Here is a 26,811-nt window from a genome sequence, read left to right as displayed (position 1 = left end):
CTGGGCTGAGAGGTGGCAAATGGACTTTAATGCAGAAAAGTGTGAGGTGATTCACTTTGGAAGGAGCAACAGGAATAAAGAGTACTGGGCGAATGGTAAGATTCTTGGTAGTGTAGATGAGCAGAGAGATCTCAGGATCCATGTACATAGATCCCTCAAAGTTGCCACCCAGGTTGTTAGGGCTGTTAAAGCGGCATACGGTGTGTTAGCTTTTATTAGTAGAGGGATTGAGTTTCAGAACCATGAGGTCATGCTGCAGTTGTACACAACTCCGGTGCGGACGCACTTGGGAGTATTGCGTGCAGTTCTAGTCACTGTATTATTGGAAGGTTGTGGAAGCTTTGGAAAGGGTGCAGAGGAGATTCACTAGGATGTTGCCTGGTATGGAGGGAAAGTCTTATGAGGAAAGGAAGAGGGACTTGACGCTGTTTTCGTTAGAGAGAAGGTTGAGAGGTGACTTAATTGAGACGTATAAGATAATCAGAGGGTTAGGTCAGGTGGATAGGGAGAGCCTTTTCCCGAGGATGGTGATGGCTGGCACAAGGAGGCATAGCTTCAAACTGAGGGGTGATAGATATAGGACAGATGTCGGAGGTAGTTTCTTTACTCAGAGAGTAGTAGACATGAACGCACTGCCTGCAACTGTTGTAGACTCACTAACTTAAAGGGCATTTAAGTGGTCATTGGATAGGCATATGGACAAGTATGGAATAGTGTCGGTTCGATGAGCTTCGGATTGGTTTCACAAGACGGCACAACATCGAAGGCCAAAGGGCCTGTAGTGCTATAACTGTCTAAGTTCTGTGATTTCAGTGACAGTCAGTAACCAGAGGAGAGGGGTTTATGTAATTGACAAAGGAACCGGAGGTCGGATAAAGAAACATTTTATTTTGGAAGGAGCAAGTTATTATCTGTCATCAGCCTCATGGAAGTGTGATGGAAGCAGATCCAATACTAACTATCAACAGAGAATTGGAGAAATTGCTGTGTTCTTAGTAAAGAGAAAAGATTAATTGAATAGCTCTTTCAAAGAGTGTAGAGCCAAACATATTCCTTCTGTGCTGTGACATTCAATGATTCGATAAATTGAACCAATGATATCTAGGGCTCAGTATCACAGGAGGAATTTCCATCACTAACTAGGCCAAGGGATGTTGCAATCAAAAAGCATTTTGAATATGATAAACAATGAAATGCTTGATTGGAAATATTATTTCCCCTATACCACATGAGCAAACTGCTTATCTAATTCGATTGATAATGAATGCACTTCCTCTTTTATTCACTTATCAACAAATCACGAAGAAATACGTTTACCTATAAATAAACAAACTGCATGTACAGTAGAATTATATGGTTCATTTCTTCAGGCTGAATAGGAAAAAGCAAATCTGTATATTCAACAAAACAGGTTTAAAAAAAGATGTATTTCTAGGTGCTACATGCTTGCAATGAGCTCAATAGAATTTTATATTTGCAATCCCTTTCTGAAAAGGCAAATGAAGAACTTTTGAATATTTTGAAGGCAGAGGTAGAAAGATTACTAAGGGAATGAAAGACTGTCGGGGTCTTGCAGGGTTGTAGATTAAAGGTTAAAATCAGACCAGCCCTGACCTTATTTCTTGGCAGGACAGGCTTGAAGAGCAGAGTGCTCTACCAGTCTTCCTTTATCATACTTTTGTATGTTTTGTATGCCTGTCCATATCTATATAATTAGATCTCCTAATGGTGCATTAATCTAAATGCTCAAAAGGTGTATAATTCTGCATTGCTTTGAATGTAATCAGATTCATATTGGCATGTTGAGACTTGGAAAGGATTGATACTACTTATTGTTGCATTTTCAATAGATGATAATTGTAAACAGAAGCATGTTTAATTGGGTGCTGCCATCTTTCTGATTTTTTCAATCAGAACTCTGAAGTTGATGATGAGCAAATAAAGTACAACATGGAGAAAAGAAGAAAAACCCACCTGTCAAGTTCGTTAAGGCGCTGTAGGACCCCCAGTATACGTTGTCTGTGCTCGGAGTGGCACACTCATATGTCCCTTCATCACTTTTCTGCAGCTTTGTAATGTGTAACAGCACAGAGTCTCCTTTCAGCCTCTCGAAGTAGATCTCATTCTTCTGCACTCTTCCTCCAAACACGGCATAAGAGAACACAGGATCATTCGTGCTGATAATCTGGATTTTCAGTGTAGGCTTATCTGGACGAAAGAGAGACCACTCAAAGTTCTGCTCTGGTGACCCCTGATACCCACTCACATCACACTGGATGGTTATGTGGTGTCCTTCAGCCCGGACTAGGGGCCCTTTTTGTACTTTCACTTGTCTTTGAGCACTGCATGAGTCTATATCAAGATAGAAAACACAAGAGACATTTTTCTTGAAATATATCCTGAACAAGCTAATCTGAAGACAGGAAAATTTAAATCCAGTATTTATATAAAGATTATATTGGCAGAGGAGGACTGGAAACTAGACTAATGAGAACTAATGAACACTTACTAGCTTTTCACACTATTCTCAGGGACCTGGTTGAGCAGGACTGTGTCATAACCTTCTTCCCAGGCCTTCAGAGGTCACTTGGCTGGATGGCTGGTTTGTAATACAGAACGATGCTAACAGTATGGGTTCAATTCCTGCACCAGCTGAGTTTAGCACGAAGGATGTTCCTTCTTAGCCTCTCCCCTTGCATGATATGTGGTGACTCTCAAGTTAAACACCAACAGTCATCTCTCTATCTCTATCTCTAATGAGCGAGCAGGACTACGGTGAAGTTGTCTTTAATCAGACCATCTGACATCACTGAAGATGCAGTATATCTATTCGCCTAACAGCTATTATCCCATATGCTACAATATTCAATTGAGGAAGTAATATTAAAACACAGGAGTACCCATTAAATGGCTCACATAGGCATTTAAACTGCATTACATTTACTGGTGGACAGTCCTTAAAACAATCACTTTACACTTGCTGATGAAGGATTTGTCTCGGGTGGAATACTGTTGGTGAACAAATCCAAAACAGCAACCTTAAGCTAGGATGAATAAAGGCAATGACAGAGACATGAGAGAGGAGCTGGCTAGAATTGACTTGGAGAGGAGCCTAGCAGGAAAGACAGTGGAACAGCAATGGCAGGGGTTTCTGGGAGTAATTCAGGAGACACAGCAGAGATTCATCCCGAGAAAAAAGAAGCATGGTACAGGGAAATGAAGCTACCATGGCTGACTAGGGAAGTCAGGGATAGCATAAAAGCAAAAGAGAAAGCATATAATGTGGCAAAGAGCAGTGGGAAATCAGAGGATTGGGAAGCTTACAACACAGGGCAACAAAAGAGGAAATAAAGAAATAAAAGATTAAAGATGAGAGTAACATAAAGGAAGACTGTAAGAGTTTATTTAGGTACATAAAGGACAAAAGAGAGAGGCAAAACTGGACATTGGAGTGCTGGAAAATTATGCTGGAGGGATAGTAGTGGGGAAGAAGAAAATGGCTGAGGAACTGAATAATTACTTCGCATCAGTCTTCATGGTGGAAGACAAATAATATCCCAAAAGTTCAAGAGGGTGAGGGGGCAGAGCTGAGTCTCATGGGTGTGACCACAGAGAAGATGATATAAAACCTGAATGGCCTGAAGGTGGATAAACGACCTGTACCAAATGGACAACACCCCAGAGTTCTAAGGGAGATAGCTGAAGAGATAGTGGAGGTGTTAGTAGTGATCTTTCAGGAATCACTAGAGTCAGGGAGGGTCACAGAGGACTGGAAAAATCACTAACATGATACTCCAGTTTAAAAAGGGAGCAAGGCAAAAGACAGAAAATTACAGACCAATTAGCCTAATCTCGGTCGTGGGTACAATCCTGGAATCCATTGTGAAGGATGAGATTTCTGAATACTTGGAAGTGAATGGTAAAATAGGGCAAGGTCAGTATGGTTTCATCAAGGGGAGGTTATACCTGACAAATCTGCTAGAATTCTTTGAGGAAGTAAAGAGCAGGTTAGACCAAGGAGAGCCAATGGATGTTATCTACCTGGACTTCAAGAAGGCCTTTGACAAGGTGCTGCACAGGAGGCTACTGAGTAAGATTAGGGCCCCTTGGTGTTAGAGGTAAGGTCCTAGCATGGATAGAAGCTTGCCTGTCTGGCAGAAAGCAATAAGTGAGAGTAAAAGGGTCTTTCTCAGGGTGACGGTGACAAGTGGTGTTCCACAAGGCTCAGTGTTGGGACTACAACTTTTCACTTTATACATTAAAGATCTCGATGAAGGAACTAAGGGCATTCTGGCTAAGTTTGCAGATGATACAAAGATAGATAGAGGTTCAGTTAGCATAGAGGAGGCAGGGAGGCTATAGAAGGATTTGCACAGGTTAGGAGAGTGGGCAAAGAAGTGACAGATGAAGTGCAACGTAGATAGATGTGAGGGAATGCACATTGGTAGGAAAAAGAGAGGCATGGACTATTTTTTAAATGGGGAGAAAATTCAGAAGTCTGAAGTGCAAAGGGACTTGGGAGTTCTAGTCCAGGATTCTCTCAAGGTAAACTGGCAGGTTGGGTCAGTAGTTAGGAAGGCAAATGCAATGATAGCATTTATTTTGAAAGGACTTGAAAATAAAAGTAGAGATCTACTTTTGAGGCTCTATAAGGGTCTGGTCAGACTACATTTGGAGTATTGAGCACAGTTTTGAGCTCCATATCTCAGGAAGGACGTACTGGCTCTACAGCGTGTTCAGAGAATGTTCACTAGAATGGTCCCAGGAATGAAAAGCTTAACACATGAAGAATGTTTAGGGCTGTACTTGATGGAGTTTAGAAAGGTTGGCGGGGGGGGGGGGCGGAAATGAGGAGGTGAATACAATTGAAACACACAGAATATTGAATGGCCTGGACAGAGTTGATGTTGGGACGATCTTTCCATTGGTAGGAGAGACTAGGTCCTGAGGGCACAGCCTTAGACTAAAAGGAAGACTTTTTAGAAGAATGGAGATAAGGAGAAATGTCTTCAACTGGAGAGTCGTGAATCTATGGAATTAATTACCACAGAAGGCTGTGGTGGCCAGGTCATTGAGTGTATTTAAGACGGAGATAGAAACATTCTTGAGTATCAAGGGGATCAAGGGTTATGGAGGAAAGCAGGAGAATGGGGTTGAGAAACTCTTCAGCTGTGATTGAATGGCAAAGCAAACAAAATAGACTGAATGGGCTAATTTCTGCTCCTGTGTTTTATGATCTTATGAATATGCAATGGGTTCTTACACGTTTAAATTGTTTTATCTGACAAAAGAATTAGTGAAAAAAACTATGGGGGAATCTTTTATGCAATTGCTATTAGGATTTGGAACACTGTCTGATAAATAAATGAATTGCTCTTTAAAAGAGGCCGCCACTTGTCTTCCTTCAACAAATAATGATCTATGAATCCACTTTTGTGCTATTTCAGCTTGTTTATTTGAGAAGATGTGATAACTGCTAAAATAGTGCACATTAGAGACTTCAAGATCCTCACCAGATGTGAAAACTGCAGTCAGACATGGAAAACAACTTGTGTTTGCGGCTACACAACTTGCATACAGATGCAAAGAGCTACTTTGAATAACCGTGGAGAGCAGATGCATGGATTGTGATGTGCACACTTAAAGATGCAGGCAGAATGCAGACCTTATGCTGTCTTCTAATCATAATAATAATGATGTGCTATCCAGCACTGAATCCTTGACTGACTGTACACTACTGACCTGTTACAGTGGAATCATGAAGTGGGGAATTGTCAAATATTTGGGATTTGGAAGTTTATTCATGGGATTTGGAGTCAACTGCAGTGCTCACAGCTAGCCTGCCGAGAATTGTACTGTACCAGATGTCTCCTGCCTTTCTTTTCTTATTCCACTTTCTCTTCCTCTTCCTGCTGAGGTCTTTTTTGAACTCTGTGGTAAAGGCTATGGACTCATGATAGCCAAGTTGTTAAAATTTCGGTGGAGCTCCAGCAATGGGAACACTTACTGGTGAGCTCCTTTGGGCAGCAGTATCACTGCTTCAGTCATCTGGTGTACTTGATGGTGTCCTTATATCAGTTTGGTTCTGGTTAGGTGCATGCTAACTAAGTGTGGTTGGATAATAGAGAGTAGTTATTATAGAGCGGCCAGCCCTTGTCAGAAAGCAGCCACACTCCGCTTTGACATGCTGGGTGAAAATTTGCTGGAACAATGGGTGAGTGCAGGCTGAATGAACCATGGCTGCCAAGATAGCAGACAATCACCAGCATGAAGTTCTAAATGTAGTCACATGACAACAATTGGCAATTGGTAATTTTTAAACAGTTTTGGTGCAACTCAGTATTGTGACATGGTCTCTGCAAATTTATCTAGTTATGGCCAGGTGACAAGCAGTGGAACAATTCCTTCTTTTCAGCCTCTGTGATTAGTCAGAACAAAGCTTTAAGCTCTTTTTCATACCAGGCTATACAGTTCTCAAGGAAAGGGGAATGGTAGCAGCATTCTCCTACTCACAAATACTATGTGATGACCAGCAGTTGATGTCCTTTGAACATTGCAAAGTGCAAGATGATAAAATTCTAGCTTACCTGGGAGCTGAAATTTCCAGAAACCAAATAAGTGGACAGCTCTAAAGTTCATTATAGCTTTAAGAATTAGTCAACCAGACAGTCAGCAGCTGCCAAGTGTTTGAACAAGGTAGTGATCAGCAGGAACTCATGTCAAGTCCAACAAGAGAGAAGTAGCATTCAGGCTAAAGCCGTTATGTCAGTCCTGGCAAGATGCACAGATGAAGTGTGTGGGATGCAAAACCTTAAAGACTAATCACATTTAACAGTTACAATTTCCATCAGAAAGCATTCCCGGTTTGGGGGCAAATATATCGAGCCTTCAAAAGTAAAGTTAAAAATCCCCTTTGGGCAACTGATGAAACTTTAAATTAATGGCACAAAATCAAACAGGATGAGAAGACCAGAAGCAAAAATAATGAGTAAAGTTCACAGTGAATGTTGCTGTTATATTGAACAGGCACCAAGAGGCACAGGCACCATGGTGGAAAGAAGGGTCACAGGTATATTTTGTACTGATGTCTCAGTGTTAGAAGCATTAGAAGGCAGTGTTAAGATGACAAAAGGGACAATTTCCAAGCTAAAATTATGTAGATTCTAAAAGAACTCTTTGGGGCTACAATGTTGAATAGATTGCAATAGTTCAAGAAGGTAGCTCACCACCATGATCCAAAGGACAACTAGGGATGGGCAATAAATGCTGGGCCAGCCAGCAACATCCACTTTCTACCAGTGATTTTGAAAATACATTGACAGACTAATAATTTAAACAGTGGTTCTGGGCAGGAGCATGTATTAAGGTTGCAGGCACAAGACTATATTTGAAAAGGACATCCATTATGAATTAAGCTGTGAAAGGAGGGAACACTTCCACATTGCCTGTGGAAAAGGAAGAAATATCCATTTTGCCTGCAGAATTTTGGGAACCTCTATTTTGGTCACAATGAAGAGGAAAGCCCCCCAGTAAACGGTTATATAACGTTATTATTTAATATAATTTAAAACTTCCAAAAAAGGGAAATGAATTGATATTCTAAACTGTTTAAAAGCTAAAAAAACTACGAAGTAGAGGGCATAGGTTTAAGGCAAGAGTAAGAAGAGTTAAAAGGGACCTATGGGGCAACTTTTCCACAAAAAGGTTCTGCGTGTATGGAGTGAGCTGCCAGAGGAAATGGTGGAGGCTAGTACAATTATAATATTTAAAAGGCATCCGAATGGGTATATGTAAATGAAGGGTATAGCGGAATGTGGGCCAAATGTTGGCAAACGGGACTAGATTAACTTAGGGTATCTGATCAGCATGGACGAGTTGGACGGAAGGGTCTGTTTTCAATCTGTACATTTCTATGAGTCTCTGGCTGAGATAAAACAGCGTTGCAATTTACAAAAGTACAAGTCTTCAAGGGAAACAAAATTCACAGCAGCATAAAGATACTGTCAAATGTGAGATATTAAGTAATAAGAATAAATAATCACAATAAGAAGACACAGCAAGAAAACTAATACTGCATTCAAGACTTAACTTTGTTTGATCACAGGGTTGGACATCTTGGGTCCACAGATTTTAAGGTGTAGAATTGTTTCAAACTTAACATTAAATCATATGCTGAATAAGTAAGTAGGTGGTTGTATTCAATAGTATGAACTGCTGATGATATTATAAATCATCAAAACATAAAAAGGCATGGATAAATTTGATGAAGATCTGAAATCTTTTGACAATTACTTTAACCTTAAAGAGAAAAAAAAAATCTTGAAACAGCGAGATTTAATAGAAGAGTTCAGCAATCAGGGGAAATCCCTGTTTTTGATCATTTTGTTAATCATCTCTATGAATTCTCTCTGCCTCTGGAACTTTGAAATCAGAATTCATCAGAGATTAGATTAGATTCCCTACGGTGCGAAAATAGACCCTTGGGTGCAAACAATCCACACCGACCCTCCAAAGAGTAACGCACCCAGACCCATTTCCCTTTGACTAATGCAACTAACACTAAAGGGAAATTTAGCATGGCCAATTCACCTGACTTGCACATCTTTGGACTGTAGGAGGAAACCAGAGCACCCGGAGGAAACCCATGCAGACACGGAGAGCCTTATAAAAGAAATCCTAAGGGAAATTCATGATCCAAATGACTCAAATTTGATAGAACTTGTTTATGTCAATGGCCCCCCCCCTTTTTTTTTAAGATTAATTCAAGCTGATTGTAATTATTTAGCAGATCGAATACCATGACTGAAAAAGAAACAGCCTATAGAAATTAAATAATATAGTCCAGAGGGTATAATTCTCAGGATTAAAGATATGCTGCAAATTATTCTGCAACACAAGTAACATAAGAGAGTTGAGAGCATATACAGTGTACATGCTTCACATCAACACTTCTCACTTTTGAGCCTAAACTTAGGTCTTTATCTCAGCTACTCCCAAAAGACACTGAACAACTCAAGGGAATCAAGTTTTTCTATGACTATTCAAATAGCTTGGAATCAGAAAACAACTGGTACAGGAACAAACTATTGTTGTCCATCTGGTCCAAGAGCAACTAGTATAAAATTTCATTAGGCTTTACAAACTCATGGTGGAACTAAAAACAAAAAGTATCTTTTGAGATGATCTATGTTGGCATAAAAGAACTGTCTAGTACTGTCAGGAAGGAAGTTTACAACCACACAGGTGTGCTGGAAACACTCTCCACGCCTATCATCATTGTATAACATTTGGTTTGCAGATTCTCCAAGCAGAAGCAAATTCTGAAAACAAGAATATGCAGTACATCCCATTCGAGTTCGTTAGCAAATGCTTAACTGAAGTTGCTCAGACAGCCAAACTGTCTGCAGGACAATTTATGATCACAGATTTAAATATAATGTCAGGGAATTAAGAGAAACATTTCAAATCTTTGTACTCCAAAGTAAAATGAACAGTGTCAGTGACAGAGATAATGCAGCAATTCTCCAGTCCCATAACTAACGATGGGAAAATATCTTTTGCACTAGTACAACAATCAAGGAGTGCAAATGGAGACACCCAATCTAATCAAGAAGTGAAGTAAGGAGTTACAGATGTTAACCAATCTATCAGCACATTGAGAGGAAATATTTGCATGAACAAAATGCAGATGAACTACACATAATTCTATGAAAACCAGACCAACGTCCACATATTTAAGGTGGTATTGTAAAGAATATATCTAGTTTTGAAATCCTGTCTAGGAACTGCAAAGAAGAAAGTACTTATTTCCACAGATTAGCCATCTGCCAAGATGGAAATTCGTGATATTAAAGGTCTTTCAAATGCTGTAGCTTGGCAACTCCTGGTTCAGTAGGGATGTGTTCTTTTGAAAAAGACGTTCAGGAGATAAGTGTCCTCCAGATAAGGTAATGGATCAACCATGTTATTTGGCAGAAACAACATCTGCTGCAAAGGAAGTCCAAGAGATAAATGGTCCTCCAGTTGGAACATATTTCACAGACAATGCATGATCAAGATCAGAATTAAGGTCATCAGTGCTCAAGTCCAAGACCTCCCAATTTTCTAAGTCAAAAAAGAATGCATTCTGGAAACATTGGAATACCTCCAGGCTACCTGAATTTGTAAAGTTATAGACCTGGCAGGAGATGGAATTATGTTAAATGTAGTTTTACAAATGAATGTATAAAAAGTTAACAATGGGAAAAAAATCTTTCAGAGATATGGTGAATAGGATAAGGTGTCTGAAAAGGTTAGTGTTGAAAAAACATTAACATCCACCTAATCTATGATGATTTAATACAGGGTGGATGGAGGTACTGAGAAAATAGCTTGAAGGTGACGTATGTGTTATTTATGATTTCAAATAGTCTTAGTAACAAAGTCTAACTAGCCAGTGCAACTATCACATAGATATTGTATAATAAAACTTATATCTTTTTAAGACTAGAACCTCTTTTTGTTAAGACTCTCTAGTGATTGTTCCTCTATCACTGTAAATTAAATAGGCCCTTAAGCACAAAACAGAAACAGGAACTGTGCCAACATCCTTGTACCTACAAAGACTAAATGCCATATCAAATAAACCGTGCCATAAGCCAAATTTGTCACAACCCATCTCTCACAGACGTATACCTAGCTTGCATGTATAACACTTCATCTCATACAACTGGCACTGCTGTAAGCCTCTCAGCCACATCTTACAACTTCTACTAGTGCCAGTTATTCAACATCATCTCATAACTCTATTGCAAAACCTTCAGAAAAACTCACTGACACACTTTGCTCACTCTTGTAGAACAAAATGGCACAGAACTGGAGAAGTAGGAGTTTATGACAAGATATGCCAGCAAGTTCTGATCCTTCTTATGTGTGTAATATTAGGTTCTAATACACAATCATAAATAATTGCACCATGAATCTTGGCTTTATATTGAAGTAACATATCACCAAGATCCTAATAATATAGTTGAGATTGTTAAAAATCACACAACACCAGGTTATAGTCCAACAAGTCTAATTGGAAGCACTAGCTTTCGGAGCACTGCTCCTTCATCAGGTGGTGGTGGAGTACATGATTGTAAGACACAGAATTGGGAGATTTAAACAATCCTTGGATAAGCACGTGGATGATGATGGGATAGTGTGGGGGGGTGGGGGGGATGAGCTTAGAATAGTTCACAGGTTGGCGCAACATCGAGGGCCGAAGGGCCTGATCTGCACTGTATTGTTCTATGTTCTAAAAATTAAGGTGACCTTCTCATGCCATTCTGATAGATTATTGTATTATCAGAGGTACCACCTTTCAGATGTAATGCTAAAGCAAGGTCTCATTGCTTCCTCAGGCAGCCAAAAGATGATCCAATGGCATGATATCAATGAAGAGTTAAGGAACGATCCACAATGTCTTTGCCAATGTTTACCTCAAACTCAAAATCACAAAAAATGAAATCGGATTATCTGGCCATTGTCACATTGCTGTTTGAGAGAGCTTGGCTGTCAGATTACCTACATTACAGCAGTGACTACAAAACCACTTCACTGGGTGTAAGGTATTTGGAGATATTTGATCGATGTGAAAACAACTCGCATTTATGGATTGATATTATAAACTTCAGACCTTCAATACGTGTTCATGGATTGAAAAAAAGTCAACAAAGATAAACTGTTATTATGAAAGAATCAGCTATATCTCTGTCAGCAGTAAACAATGAAGCAATAAGGACAAGTGTATACAGGAATTAAAAACAATTACAGTCATAGAGATGTACCGCACAGAAACAGAATCTTCGGTCAAACTTGTCCATGCCGGCCAGATATCCTAAATTAATCTCTTCCCATTTGCCAGCAGTTGGCTCATATCCCTCCAAACCCTTCCTATTCATATTCCCATCCAGATTCCTTTTAAATGTTGCAACTGTACCAGTGTCCACCACTTCCTCTGGCAGCTCATGCCATACACGCACCACTCTTCGCATGAAAATGTTAGGTCCCTTTTAAATCTTTCCCCTCTCACCCTAAAACTGTGCCCTGTAATTCTAGACTCCCCCAGCCAGGGAAAAGACCTTGTCTATTTATCTTTGCCCCTCATTTTATAAATCTCTATAAGGTCACCCCTCAGCCTCCAATGCTCCAGGAAAAATAGCTCCAGCCAATTCAGCCCCTCCCTATACCACAAACCCTCCAACCTTGGCAACATACTTGTAAATCTTTTCTGAACCCTTTCAAATTTACAACAGGCTTCCGATAGGATGGAGACCAGAATTGCACACAATATTCCAAAAGTGGCCTAATCAATGTCCCGTACAGCCGCAACATGACCGCCCAACTCCTATACTCAATGCTCTGGCCAATAAAGGAAAACATACTAAACGCCTTCTTCACTATTCTTACCATTAAGTGTACAAGTCCTGCCCTAATTTACCCTTCCAAAATGCAGCACCTCACGTTTATCTAAATTAAACTCCATCTGCAACTCCTCAGCTCATTGACCCATCTTATCAAGATCCTGTTGTAATCCGAGTTAACCTTCTTCACTGTCCACTACATTTCCAATTTTGGTGTCATTTGCAAACTTGCTAACTATACTTCCTACGTTCACATCCAAATCATTTATATAAATGATGAAAAGCATTGGACCCAGCACTAATCCTTGTTGCACACCACTGGTCACAGGTGTCCAGTCTGACAGGCAACCCTCCACCACCACCACCCTCTGTTTTCTACCCTCAAGCCAGTTGTTTATCCAAATGGCTAGCTGTCCTTGTATTCCATGTGATCTAATCTTGTTAACAAGGCTGCCACGAGGAACCTTATCGAACACTTTACTGAAGTCCAAATAGATCACATCCACAGAGAGGACTGATGAGGGCAGAGCAGTAGATGTGATCTATATGGATCTTTGTTACTTCTTCAAAAAACTCAATCAAGTTTGTGAGACATGATTTCCCACGCACAAAGCCATGGAGACTATCCCTAATCAGTCCTTGCCTTTCCAAGTACATGTAAATCCTGTCCCTCAGGATTCCCTCCAACAACTTGTCCACCACCACATCAGGCTCACAGTCTCCTGGCTTTTCCTCACCACCTTTCTTAAATAGTGGCACCACATTAGCCAACTTCAAGTCTTCTGGCACCTCATCTGTGGCTATCAACGTTCCAAATATCTCAAAGGGCCCAGCAATCACTTGCCTAGGTTCCCACAGAGTTCAAGGGTACACCTGATCAGGTCCTGGGGATTTATCCATCTTTATGAGTTTTAAGACATTCAGCACCTCCTCCTCTGAAATATGGACATTTAGTTACATCTGGGTGAAAAAGGAGTCGAGCTACATGAACAAAACTGTTTTGACATCTTTGTGATAACTGACTGCCTTATTTAGGGAGTTATTCACAGGAAAGCTATGTCTTCAAACACAGACATTGCTAAATGTAACAAGGAAGAGGGAAGTTGTTGGTACTTCTGATAAGGAGGCGAGCTGCAGACTTGATGGTTTCAGAGGAGTAGTCAATAATTTAGATGAAAGAATCCAAAGAATGATCAATAATCAATAAATAGGGTGGAACGGTGGCTCAGTGGTTAGCACTGCTGCCTCACAGCGTCAGGGACCTGGGTTTGATTCTTGCCTCAGGTCACTATCTGTGTGAATTTTGCACATTCCCCCTGTGTCTGCTTGGGTTCCTTCCGGGTGCTCCAGTTTCCTCCCACAAATCCAAAAATGGGCAGGTCAGGTGAATTGACCAAGCTAAATTGCCCATAGTGCCTTCACTCTAGGGAATCTAATTTAACAATATCACATCATCAACCTGAAGGACAACAAAACTGTGCAGGAATTGAACATCAGAACTCTTTATTAGTCAAACTTCAAAAAGCAACATTTTACAAAGATTGAACTCTGGACACTTGGGTGGAATTGTAACTAAGTTCCACCATCCACAGGTAATAGCCAAATATAGTCAGATGTACAGCATGGAAACAGATCATTCAGTCCAAGCCGACCAGATATCCGAACCTAATCTAGTCCCACCAGCCAGCACCCGGCCCATATCCCTCCAAACCCTTCCTATTCATATACCCATCCAAATGCCTTTTAAATGTTACAATTGTACCAGCCTCCACCACATCCTCTGGCAGCTCATTCCATACACATACCCCACTCTGAGAAAACGTTGCCCCTTAGGTCTCTTTGATATCTTTCCCCGCTCACCCTAAACCTATGCCCTCTCATTCTGGACTCCCCGACCCCAGGGAAAAGACTTTATCTATTTATCTTATCCATGCCCCTCATAATTTTGTAAACCTCTATAAGGTCACCCCTCAGCCTTTAAAGCTCCAGGGAAAACAGCCCCAGCCTGTTCAGCCTCTCCCTATAGCTCAAATCCTCCAACCCTGCCAACATCTTTGCAAATCTTTTATGAACCCTTTCAAGTTTCACAATGTCTTTCCAATAGGAAGGAGACCAGAATTGCACGCAGTATTCCAACAGTGGCCTAACCAATGTCCTGTACAGCCGCAACATGACCTCCCAACTCCTGTACTCAATACTCTGACCAATAAAGGAAAGCATACCAAATGCCTTCTTCCCTATCCTATCTACCTGTGACTCCACTTTCAAGGAGCTATGAACCTGCACTCCAAGGTCTCTTTGTTCAGCAACACTCCCTAGGACCTTACCATTAAGTGTACAAGTCCTGCTAAGATTTGCTTTCTCAAAACGCAGCACCTCGCATTTATCGAAATTAAACTCCATCTGCCACTTCTCAGCCTATTGGCCTATCTGGTCCAGATCCTGCTGTAATCTGAGGTAACCCTCTTCACTATCCACTATACCTTCAATTTTGGTGTCATCTGCAAACTTACTAACTGTACCTCTTATGCTCGCATCCAAATCATTTATGTAAATGACAAAAAGTAGAGGACCCAGCACTGATCCTTGTGGCACTTCACTGGTCACAGGCCTCCAATCTGAAAAACAACCCACCACCACCACCCTCTGTCTTCTACCTTTGAGCCAGTTCTGTATCCAAATGGCTAGTTCTCCCTTTATTCCGTGAGATCTAACCTTACTAATCAGTTTGCCATGGGAAACCTTGTTGGACACCTTACTGAAGTCCAAATAAATCACATTTACCACTCTGCCCTCATCAATCCTCTTTGTTACTTCCTCAAAAAACACAATCAAGTTTGTGAGACATGATTTCTCACACACAAAGCCATATTGACTATCCCTAAATCAGTCCTTGTCCTTCCAAATACATGTACGTCCTATCGCTCAGGATTCCCTCCAACAACTTGCCCACCACCAACATTAGGCTCACTGGTCTATAGTTTCTTCAATGGTCTTTACCACCCTTCTTAAACAGTGGCACCATGTTAGCCAACCTCCAGTCTTCCGGCACCTCACCTGTGACTATCGATGATACAAATATCTCAGCGATAGGCCCAGCAATCACTTCTCCAGCTTCCCACAGAGTTCTAGGCTACACCTGATTATGTCCTCAGGATTTATCAACCTTTATGCATTTCAAGACATCCAGCACTTCCTCCTCTGTAATATGGACATTTTGCAAGGTGTCACCATCTATTTCCCTACAGTCTATATCTTCCATATCCTTTTCCACAGTAAATACTGATGCAAAATATTCATTTAGTTTCTCCCCCATTTTCTGTGGCTCCACACAAAGGCCACCTATCTGATCTTTGAGGGGCCCTATTTTCTCCTTGGTTACCCTTTTGTCCTTAATATATTTGTAGAAACCCTTTGGATTCTCCTTAATTCTATTTGCCAAAGCTATCTCATGTCCCCTTTTTTGCCCTCCCGATTTCCCTCTTAAGTATACTCCTACTGCCTTTATACTCTAAGGATTCAGTCAATCTATCCTGTCTATACCTTACATATGCTTCCTTCTTTTTCTTAACCAAACCCTCAATTTCTTTAGTCATCCAGCATTCCCTATACTACCAGCCTTTCCTTTCACCCTGACAGGAATATACTTTCTCTGGATTCTCGTTATCTCATTTCTGAAAGCTCCCATTTTCCAGCCGTTCCTTTACCTGTGAGCATCTGCCCTTAATCAGCTTTCGCAAGTTCTTGCCTAATACCGTTAAAATTGGCCTTTCTCCAATTTAGAACTTCAACTTTTAGATCTGGTCTATCCTTTTCCATCACTATTTTAAATCTAATAGAATTATGGCCTCTGGGCCCAAAGTGTGCCCCCCCCCACCCCACCCCCCCCCCAACAACTCAGTCACCTGCCCTGCATTATTTCCCAAGAGTAGGTCAAGTTTTGCACCTTCTCTCGTAAGTACATCCACATACTGAATCAGAAAATTTTCTTGTACACACTTAAGTTCCTCTCCATCTAAACCCATAAACTATGGCAGTCCCAGTCTATGTTTGTAAAGTTAAAATTCCCTACCATAACCACCGTATTATTCTTACAGATAGCTGAGATCTCCTTACAAGTTTGTTTCTCAGTTTCCCTCTGGTGCTGTGAGGCTTAACCTGCTTACTTGAGGGGTCTTATTTTGGTTGCTACGTGCAATAAAGTTTAAATCATTGTTTCAGTACTTGATTGTCTGTGAGACTTCTAAATTAATAGCTAAATTAAAGGTAACTTGTTGTGGGTAAATGAACACAATAGCACCTTCAACATAATAAAAATCCAAAAGGTACTTCGTAGGAGCATTTTAAAGCAAAATACAATACACAAATACATGAAGAGAAATAAGCTCATCAGAGGTCAAAAGATAGTTTTAAGGTGTGACTTAAAAGAGGAAAACGAGATTGCGTGACAGAGAGGTATAAGCAAGGACTTTAAAAGATTGTGACCTAGAGAACTGAAGGCATGGCCACCTATTGTGCAAGACTCGGTAAGTGAACTCGTTTGAGTTAAAGGACAGGTATTTGAGACTTAATGATCTCAAATTTATGGAGGCCAGCATGGGGGAGATGAGCACGAAGTGTGCTGGAAAAGTCTGGCCTAAATATAATGAAAGCATGGATAAGGGTATCAACAGTAGTATCAACAGTAGATGAACGAAGGTGGAACAAAGTCAGGCAATGTTATGGAAGTGAAAATAGGCAGTCTTAGAGGTGGGATGAATATAAAGATGGATACTTCTCTTGGGATCAAATGTGATGCCAATGTTATGAATAAACTGGCTTAGTCTCAGACTGTCACCAGGGAGTGGGCTGGAGTCAGTAGTTAGGTAATAAAAAGCATAATAGTAATGTTAGTCTCTTTTTCTTTTTTTAAAAAACTAGAAACATCAGTATCTCAAGATCTTACCACAAACAAGGAATCACACTCTATTTATTCATTATGTGTTGAAATATCTTGTCAGTTTTGGCTAGAGATCAGTTGTTAGCACACAGTCAAGAACAGTCAACTTTGTGCAATAATTCCTGAAGAAGGGCTGATGCCCGAACCGTCGATTCTCCTGTTCCTTGGATGCTGCCTGACCTGCTGCGCTTTTCCAGCAACACATTTTCAGCTCTGATCTCCAGCATCTGCAGTCCTCACTTTCTCCTCCTTTGTGCAATAATATTCAAACAAGGCAGTTGAGACTTGCAATATTAAATTCACTACTATTTCAAAGAAGCCTAATCTATAAGCAATTACACAAAGATCTAGACTGCGATATCTATTATGTGTCCGCAGATAATAAATGTGACTAAAAGTGCTTCGCCTTCAGCAGATTTGTTCAGACAACAGTTACTGTTCCTACTTGGACGGTTGTAGAGTCAAAAGAGTTATATAGATGTACAGTACAGAAATAGACGCTTCGGTTCAACTTATCCATGCTGACCAGATATCCCAACCCAATCTAGTCCCACCTGCCAGCACCTGGCCCATATCCCTCCAAACCCTTCCTATTCATATACCCATCCAAATGCCTCTTAAATGTTGCAATTGTACCAGCCTCCACCACATCCTCTGGCAGCTCATTCCATACACGTACCACCCTCTGCATGAAAAAGTTGCCCCTTAGGTCTCTTTTATATCTTTTCCCCTATCACCCTAAACCTATGCCCTCTCGTTCTGGACTCCCCGACCCCAGGGAAAAGACTTTGACTATTTACCCTATCCATGCCCCTCATGATTTTATAAATTTCTATAAGGGCACCGCTCAGCCTCCAATGCTCTAGGGATAACAGCCCTAGCCTATTCAACCTCTCCCTTTTGCTCAAATCCTTCAACCTTGGCAACATCCTTGCAAATCTTTTCTGAACCCTTTCAAGTTTCACACCATCCTTCCAATAGGAAGGAGAACAGAATTACATGCAACATTCCAAAAGTAGCCTAGCCAATGTTCTGTACAGAGGCAACATGACCTCCCAACTCCTGAACTCAATACTCTGACCAATAAAGGAAAACATACCAAACGCCTCCTTCACTATTCTATCTACCTGTGACTCTGCTTTCAAGGAGCTATGAACCTTTACTTCAAGGTCTCTTTGTTCAGCAACACTCCCTAGGACCTTACCATTAAGTGTATAAGTCCTGCACTGATTTGCCATTCCAAAATGCATTACCTCAGGTTTATGTAAATTAAACTCCATTTGCCATACCTCAGCCCATTGGCCCACCTGATCACGATCCTGTTATAATCTGAGGTAACCTTCTTCACTGTCCACTACACCTCCAATTTTGGTGTCATCTACAAACTTACTGACTATACCTCATATGATCACATCCAAATCATTTATATTCATGACAAAAGTAGTGGACCCAGCACCGATCCTTGTGGTTCTCCACTAGCCACAGGCTTCCAGTCTGAAAAACAACCCTCCACCACCACCCTCTGTCTACTACCTTTGAGCCAGTTCTGTATCCAAATGGCTAGTTCTCCCTGTATTCCATGAGATCTAACCTTGCTAATCAGTCTCCCATGGGGAACCTTGTCGAACACCTTACTGAAGTCTAAATAGATCACGTCTACCACTCTGCCCTCATCAATCCTCTTTGTTACTACTTCAAAAAACTCAATCAAGTTTGTGAGACACGATTTCCCATACACAAAGCTATGTTGACTATCCCAAACCAGTCCTCGCCTTTCCAAGTACGTGTACATACTTTCTCTCACACTTCCCTCCAACAACTTGCCCAATACAGACATCAGGCTCACTGGTCTATAGTGCCCTGGCTTGTCCTTACCACCTTTCTTTAATGGTGGCACCACATTACCCAACCTCCAGTCATCCAGCACCTCACCTGTGACTATAGATGATACAAATATCATAGCATGTGGCCCAGCAATCACTTCCCCAATCAGTTCCTGAGGATTTATCCACTTTTATGCATTTCAAGACACCCAGCACTTCCACCTCTGTCACATGGACATTTTTCAAGATGTCACCATCTATTTCCCTATGATTAGATTAGATTACTTTTAGATTACTTACAGTGTGGAAACAGGCCCTTCGGCCCAACAAGTCCACACCGACCCGCAACCCACCCAGACCCATCCCCCTACATTTACCCCTTCACCTAACACTACAGGCAATTTAACTTGGCCAATTCACCTAACCTCACATTTTTGGACAGTGGGAGGAAACCAGAGCACCCGGAGGAAACCCACGCAGACACGGGGAGAACGTGCAAACTCCACACAGAGAGTTGCCTGAGGCGGGAATTGAACCCAGGTCTCTGGCGCTGTGAGGCAGCAGTGCTAACCACTGTGCCACCGTGCCACCCACTACATTCTATATCTTTTCTGTCCTTCTCCACAGTAAACACTGATGCAAAATACTCATTTAGTATTTCTCCATCTCTTGTGGCTCCACACAAAGGCCACCTTGCTGATCTTTGAGGGGCTCTATTCTTTCCCTAGTCACCTTTTTGTCCTTAATGTATTTGTAAAAACCCTTTGGATTCTCATATCCCCTTTTTGTCCTCCTAATATCCCTCTTAAGTATACACCTCCTGCCTTTATGCTCTAAGGATTCACTCGATCTATCCTATCTATATCTGACATATACTTCCTTTGTTTTAACCAATCCCGCAATTTCTCTCGTCATCAAGCATTCCATACATCTACCAGCCTTTCCTTTCACCCTACCAGGAATATACTTTCCCTGGATTCTTGTTATCTCATTTCTGAAGGCTTCCCAATTTCCAGCCATCCCTTTACCTGCGAACATCTGCCTCCAATCAGCTTTTAAAAGTTTTTGCCTAATACTGTCAAAATTAGCCTTCCTCCAATTTAGAACTTCAATGATTAGATCTGGTCTATCCTTTTCCATCACTATTTTAAAACTAATGGAAGTATAGTTGCTGGCCCCAATGTGCTCCCCCACTGACACCTCAGTCACTCACCCTGCCTTATATCTTTCAAGAGTAGGTCGAGTTTTGCACTGAAATCTCCTTATAAATTTGTTTCTCAATTTCCCGCTGACTATTAGGGGGTCTATAATACAATCCTAGTAAGGTGATCATCCCTTTCTTATTTCTCAGTTCCACCCAAATAACTTCCCTAGATGCATTTCCAGGAATATCCTCCCTCAATACAGCTGTAATGCTATCCCTTATCAAAAACGCTACTCCCCTCCTTTTTTTTATAGATTAGATTACTTACAGTGTGGAAACAGGCCCTTCAGCCCAACAAGTCCACATCGACCCGCTGAAGAGCAACCCACCCAGACCCATTCCCCTACATTTACCCCTTCACCTAACACTACGGGCAATTTTGCACGGCCAATTCACCTAACCTGCCATTTTTGGACTGTGGGAGGAAACTGGAGCACCTGGAGGAAACCCACGCAGACACAGGGAGAATGTGCAAAACTCCACACAGACAGTCGCCTGAGGCAGAAATTGAACCAGGGTCTCTGGTGCTGTGAGGCAGCAGTGCTAACCACTGTGCAACCATGCCGCCCTTTCTTGCCCCCTCTTTATATCCCTCCTGTAACATTTATACCTTGGAACATTAAGCTGCCAGTCCTGTCCATCCCTGAGCCATGTTTTTGTAATTGCTATGATATCCTAGTCTCATGTTCCTAACCATGCCCTGAGTTCATCTGCCTTTCCTGTTAGGCCCTTTATATTGAAATAAACACAGTTTCATTTATCAGTCCAATCTTGTTCTCTGCTTTGTCCCTGCCTGCCCTGACTGTTTGACTTGCTTCTTGTCTCAGCTGTACTAGATTCAGACTGATCTCTTTCCTCACTATTTCCTTGGGTCCCACCCCCCAACATTACTCATTCAAATCCTTCCTAGCAGTTCTAGCAAATTTCCCAGCCAGTATGTTAGTCCCCTTCTAATTCAGGTGCAGTCCATCCTTCTTGTGCAGGATGATCCAAAAATGTGATTCCTTCTCCCATACACCAACTCCTCAGCCATGCATTCATCTGCTCTAACTTCCTACTCTTACCCTCACTAGCTTGTAGCACCAGGAGTAATCCAGATATTACTACTCTCGAGGACCTCTTTTTTTTTTAAATTGCTGCCTAACTCTCCGTATTCTCTCTTCAGAATCTCATCCTTTTCCCTTCCAATGTCCTTGGTTCCAATGTATGCAATGACCTCCTGCTTATCCCTCTCCCCCTTGAGAACACCCTGCACCCTCTCTAAGACATCCTTGATCCTGGCACCAGGGAGGCAACACACCAATCTGATTTTTCATTGCTGGCCACAGAAACGTCTATATCTTGCAGGAATGTTTTCCTGGGTTTGAACATATCAAATATATAGAACAAATCAAGCACAAATCTAGGAGGTCACTGGACCTGAAACATTAACTCTGCTTTCTCTCCAATGATGCTGTCACACCTGCTGAGTTTTTCCAACAATTTCTGATTTCTTCCATCAGCAGTACTTTTTTTTTGTTTAGTATAGAATAAACCACCTGTTTGGAGGAAAGCCTATAAGAACTCCTGCCTGTTTTCCAGCGGTTTCCAGTATTGGTTATGTTTGTTTCCAGTTATATGTATTTGATTATGTAATCAGTGTGCAGCAGAGCCTTTGCTCTCAATTGCACGTTTTAGACTGAAGTGTGACAGGTTCCTGGTTGCAATGTGATCTTTTCCCTTGCATAACTGGCAGTTTCCCGCCCGCGTTCAGAAGATTGAGGCTTCAACTCCCATTGCCGAGTGGTCTGGGCACACACCCTCGGTGTCAGACGGAGGGAGCGTTGCAAAGTGGGTGGTGCAGTATTTCAGATCAGCGATACTTCCCTCTCAGTAAGGTGTCAACAGACCTGAGGACAGAGGAAGGGAGGTCTCCCCAGTGTCCTGACTCATACTTACGTCGAAATCAACATGACTGAAAGTGATTACCTGTTCAGTTAGGATTTACTGACACTTTCTGTAGCACAACACTGCCCCCAGCTCCAAAGCACTTCATTCAATATAAAAGGGTGTCCTGATATCATGGAAGATGCTATATAAATGAAAGTATTTCTTTCTGAAGTGCAGAACAATTGCCATGACAGCAAGCTTTAATTTTGATTGCCTCTGCTCCAATTGTTTTACAACTACTGCAAGTTAATCATTTATCGTTGAGCCATTCTTTAAAAAAAAGGGGAGCGGCTTCTCGAACTAGTATTTCTGGAATAGATTAAGCGAGAACCATGCAGGTATGATATTTTGAGACAGGGCTGGTAATAGCGCCGAGTGCCTGCAGTTAAAGGAAAAAAAAATTACTCACCCAGTGAAAGAATCAACGAAAACACAAGCAAAGTTCCAATCTTCAAATATGTCTCTTTAAAACAGGACTGTTCCATCTCAATCAGACAGCAGTTTGACCAGAACACAGCTGTAGACGAGGTTGATCCGCGCAGAGATAGCTGGGGGAAAGACAAACCGCGGTGTTCAGCAAAATTACGACTAAAATGGTTAAAACCGCTTAACAGCAGAAGTGGTTGAAGTATATTTTCGATGTCGTGACATTATAAGAGAAGTCAGCCCGGAACGAATCTTTTCTCCAACGTGCTGAATATAGTTCATGTCAATTAAAATAAAACAATTCAGTCCGGGAAAATCGGTCCTGTAGCAGCAGATGGAAAGCAAGGCTCATTGGGTGTGAATTGTGTTCTCCCGTTTGTCCTCGTTTCCAATTTGAGCTCTACGTAAATGGGTCACAATATCTCGCCAGCAGTGATTCTAAACTGGCATGGTGTCAATGAAGAGTTTAGGTTCCGGAAGTTTACTAATACAGGGAGCGGCTGCCTGGGAAAATTAGGTTCTGATATTGGAGAGAGAGCATGTGGGAGAAACAACGTGTGAGACACTGATGTCTGAGTGTGAATGACAGAAACGGTCTCATCTGTGAGTGTGTATTGAGTAAGATCTTGCAAGACCATGTTACACTGAAGCTGTGATCTGTGCTCATATAGACTTAGCAGTAGATGTATGTAATTTCTGGACGTTACTAGCTAGACATTTATTGTTCATCCTTAATTATTCGTAAGGAATTGAGAGTCCACCAGTTTGCTATGAGTCTGGAGTCACATGTAGGCCAGACCAGGCCAGGTAAGAACAGCAGATTTTCTTCCCTGAAGGACAGTAGTGAACCAAATTTTTTTTAAAAAAAGGCAATTCACAGTCACCATTAGTTAAAAATCACACAACACCCAGGTTATAATCCAACAGGTTTATTTGGAAGCACTAGCTCTCGGAGTGCTGCTCCTTTATCGGGTGGTTGTGGAGTAAAAGCATAAGACACAGAATTTATAGCAAAAAATTACAGTGTCATGCAACTGAAATAATATACTGAACAAACCTAAATTGTTATTAAGTTTTTCATCTTTTAGACTAGGTTACAGGTTTCGGTTCATTAATATGTAAATCCCAGAACTTCTTTTAAGTCACATTCCTGAGATAAATTACGGTTTTATACAAAAAGGGGACATCTCAGCTCAGGCAATGCCTTAAAGATGTAAGGTGCTTCCAAATAAACTTGGTGGACAATAACCTGGTATTGTGTGATTTTTAATTTTGTCCACCCCAGTCCAACATTGGCTCCTCCACATCATAATCTCCATTAGATTAGCTTTAATTTATGGATTTTTGCTGAATGCAAATTTCACTATCTGCCGTGGATGGATGCAAACACATGTCCCCAGAACATTGGCTGGCAGTATTGGTCACTGATATTACCGCTATACCATCGCTTCCTGATGTTTTGTCTGTGCATGAGAAAGAGTGTGATCTCTGCATGCTGTATATTTGAGAGAGTACAATCGCTACATGTGTAAGATCATAAAACCATAAGAAATAGGGGCAGAAGTAGGCCATTGAGTCTGTTCTGACATTCAATGAGGTCATGAGTGATCTGATAATCCTCAACTCCAACTTTTTGCCCTTTCCCATAACCCTTGACTCACCGATTAACAATCTATCTACCTTAACCTTGAATATACTTACCAATCAAAACTCAACATTCCTCAGATTCATTACCTTTTGAGAAAATAAATTCTTTCTCATCTCTGTCTTAAACGGGTGGCCCCTTACTCTGAAATCATGCTGTCTGGAACTAGACTGTCTTACAGGGTGAAAGAACCTCTCCATGTCTACTCTATTAAGCTCCCTAATAATCTTATGTACTTCAATAAGATCACCTCTCATTCTTCTAAATTTCAATGGATACAGCCCCTCTCTACTCAGGCTGTCGCATACCTGAGATAAACCTAGTGTACTTTCTCTGAGCTGCTTCCAATGCCAGTATATCTTCCCTTAAATAAGGGGATTAAAGTGGTTCACAGTATTCTAGGTGCGACCAAACTAGTGCCAAATAGTTTTTGAAAGGCTTCCCTATTTTGGTACTCAATTCCATTCCCTTGAAATAAAGGCATTCACCATTACCTATTGAATGTGTGCTAGCTTTTTTGTTGATCATGATTCATGAAGACCCAACTCCCTGAATACTGTTTCTTTCTTTCTCTATTTAAACAGTATACAGCTCCTCCATTCTTCCTGCTGAAGTAATGTGTCCTCACACTTTCCTACATTATATTCCATCTGCCAAGGTTTACTTACTCACTGAACCTGTCCATATCTCTCTGTAGACTCTTTATATTATTCTCATAACTTGCCTTTTCACCTATTTTTGTGTCTCCCATAAAACTAGTGAGAGTACATTGACTTCTTTCCAGGTTATTGATATATTGATATATGTTGCATATAATTGTAGTTCTAGGTTTCCATCCTTAACCCAACTATCTGTCTTATATTAGTTAGCCAATGCTCTGTTCATACTAAGATACTAACATATCAACACCATAGGCTCTTATTAAGTAGCTTGAAGTCAGTACCTTGTTACATGTCTTTTTGAAATCCAAATACATGACATCTACTGGTTCCCCTTTATCTATCACACGTGTTATCTCCTTAGAGGATTTCATTAATTTTTTTTTCAGGTATGACTTCTGCATGTTGAAACTAATCCTGCTTGATTATATTATATATTTCTAAATGTTCTGCTGTTCCATTCTTTATAGTGTACTCTAACATTTTTCTAGTGACAGATGATAAGTTAACTGGTCTTTCTTGTTTTTTGTCTCCTTCCCAGTTTTCCAATCCTCTGGGACATTTCCAGAAATGAAGGATTCTTGGAAGTTTGCTACCAATGTATCTGTTATCTCTGCAAAGTTAAAAATCACACAACACCAGGTTATAGTCCAAATGGTTTATTTGGAAGTACAAGCTTTCAGAGTGCTGCTCCTTCATCAGGTAGCTAGTGGAGTAGGATCATAGGACACAGAATTTATAGCAAAAAATCAAAGTGTCATACAACTGATGCGATGCATTGAACAAATCTAGATTGCTGATAAATCCTTAATCACTTAGAATGGGTTGCAGGTTGTGTGATTTTTAACTTTATCTACCCCAGTCCAATACTGGCACCTCCACATCATTATCTCTGCAGCTACTTGGTTTAATATTCAAGAACACAATCCAACAGGTGCAGGGAACCTACCAACATTTAGCCCTATTAGTTTCCCAAGTACCTTTTCTCTAGTGATAGATGTGGTATTTATTTTCTCTTCCCCTTTTGCCCTTGAGTTATTATTTTTGGAATGCTATTTGTGTCCTCTGTCGTGAAGATTGATACAAAGTATTTATTCAACTCCTCTCCTCCATTATTGTTTGTTCCTCATTACTATTTCTCCAGCCTTATTCTCTAAGGTGCCTATGTTAATCCTGGTCTCTACCTTTCTTTTTATCTATTTAAAGAAACTCCTCCTCTTCATTTTGGCATTACTCACTAATCATCACAGTTTATTTTCTCTCTCTTCAATAATATTTTTGGTCACCTTTGTTGGTTTTTAAACTTTTTCCAATCTTCTGCTTTGCCAAAGGTTCTGGGAAATCCAAGATGGAGGAGGGGAAAAATTGTGGCTGTCAGAGCTGCTACTTTTTTGAGAGATTTTAAGTGTGGGAGGTGATTTCCTTGAATTTCAGGAGCAATGTTACTGTTTTATATGCTGTTGCACTGTTTTGGAACTTTGGGGGAATAAAAGATCAAAACAAGGAAATCTTAAAAAGGAGGAAGACAGACAAAGTAGAGACCACATGGTCAGAGAAAGAAACCTATACTGTTGTTTGACACAGCAGTGAATCTGCACAGTTACAGCATTTGCTGTTTGATTTCAAGTATCTCTGGACATCAGAGCGCATCTAAGAAAAGTTAACAAACTGTGAAGTTCACAGCTGACCTTGGAGAAAACTGTGGGAGTGGTCACAGCATGGGGGAAGCTAAGTGCATAGTTTTTAAATGTATTAGAGTCATAGAGATGTACAGCATGGAAACAGTCCCTTCGGTCCAAC

General features: G+C 40.9%; 1 protein-coding gene across 1 annotated transcript in view; it reads right to left on the bottom strand.

The window, feature by feature from the left end:
- LOC140486289 (immunoglobulin superfamily member 3-like) overlaps positions 1-26,811 on the bottom strand; it is a 95,053-nt gene that overhangs the window by 31,562 nt on the left and 36,680 nt on the right. The window contains exons 2-3 of the mRNA XM_072585218.1: positions 22,691-22,829; positions 1,975-2,352 (exon numbers count right to left, since the gene is read on the bottom strand). Coding sequence (XP_072441319.1) covers positions 1,975-2,352; positions 22,691-22,766 — 454 coding nt within the window. The 5' untranslated portion in view covers positions 22,767-22,829. The remainder of the gene's footprint in view (positions 1-1,974; positions 2,353-22,690; positions 22,830-26,811) is intronic.

This window comes from Chiloscyllium punctatum, chromosome 15, assembly GCF_047496795.1.
Source record: "Chiloscyllium punctatum isolate Juve2018m chromosome 15, sChiPun1.3, whole genome shotgun sequence".
Lineage (NCBI taxonomy): Eukaryota > Metazoa > Chordata > Chondrichthyes > Orectolobiformes > Hemiscylliidae > Chiloscyllium > Chiloscyllium punctatum.
Note: the sequence above shows the minus strand (reverse complement) of the source record. Positions and strands in the feature narration are given on the sequence as shown.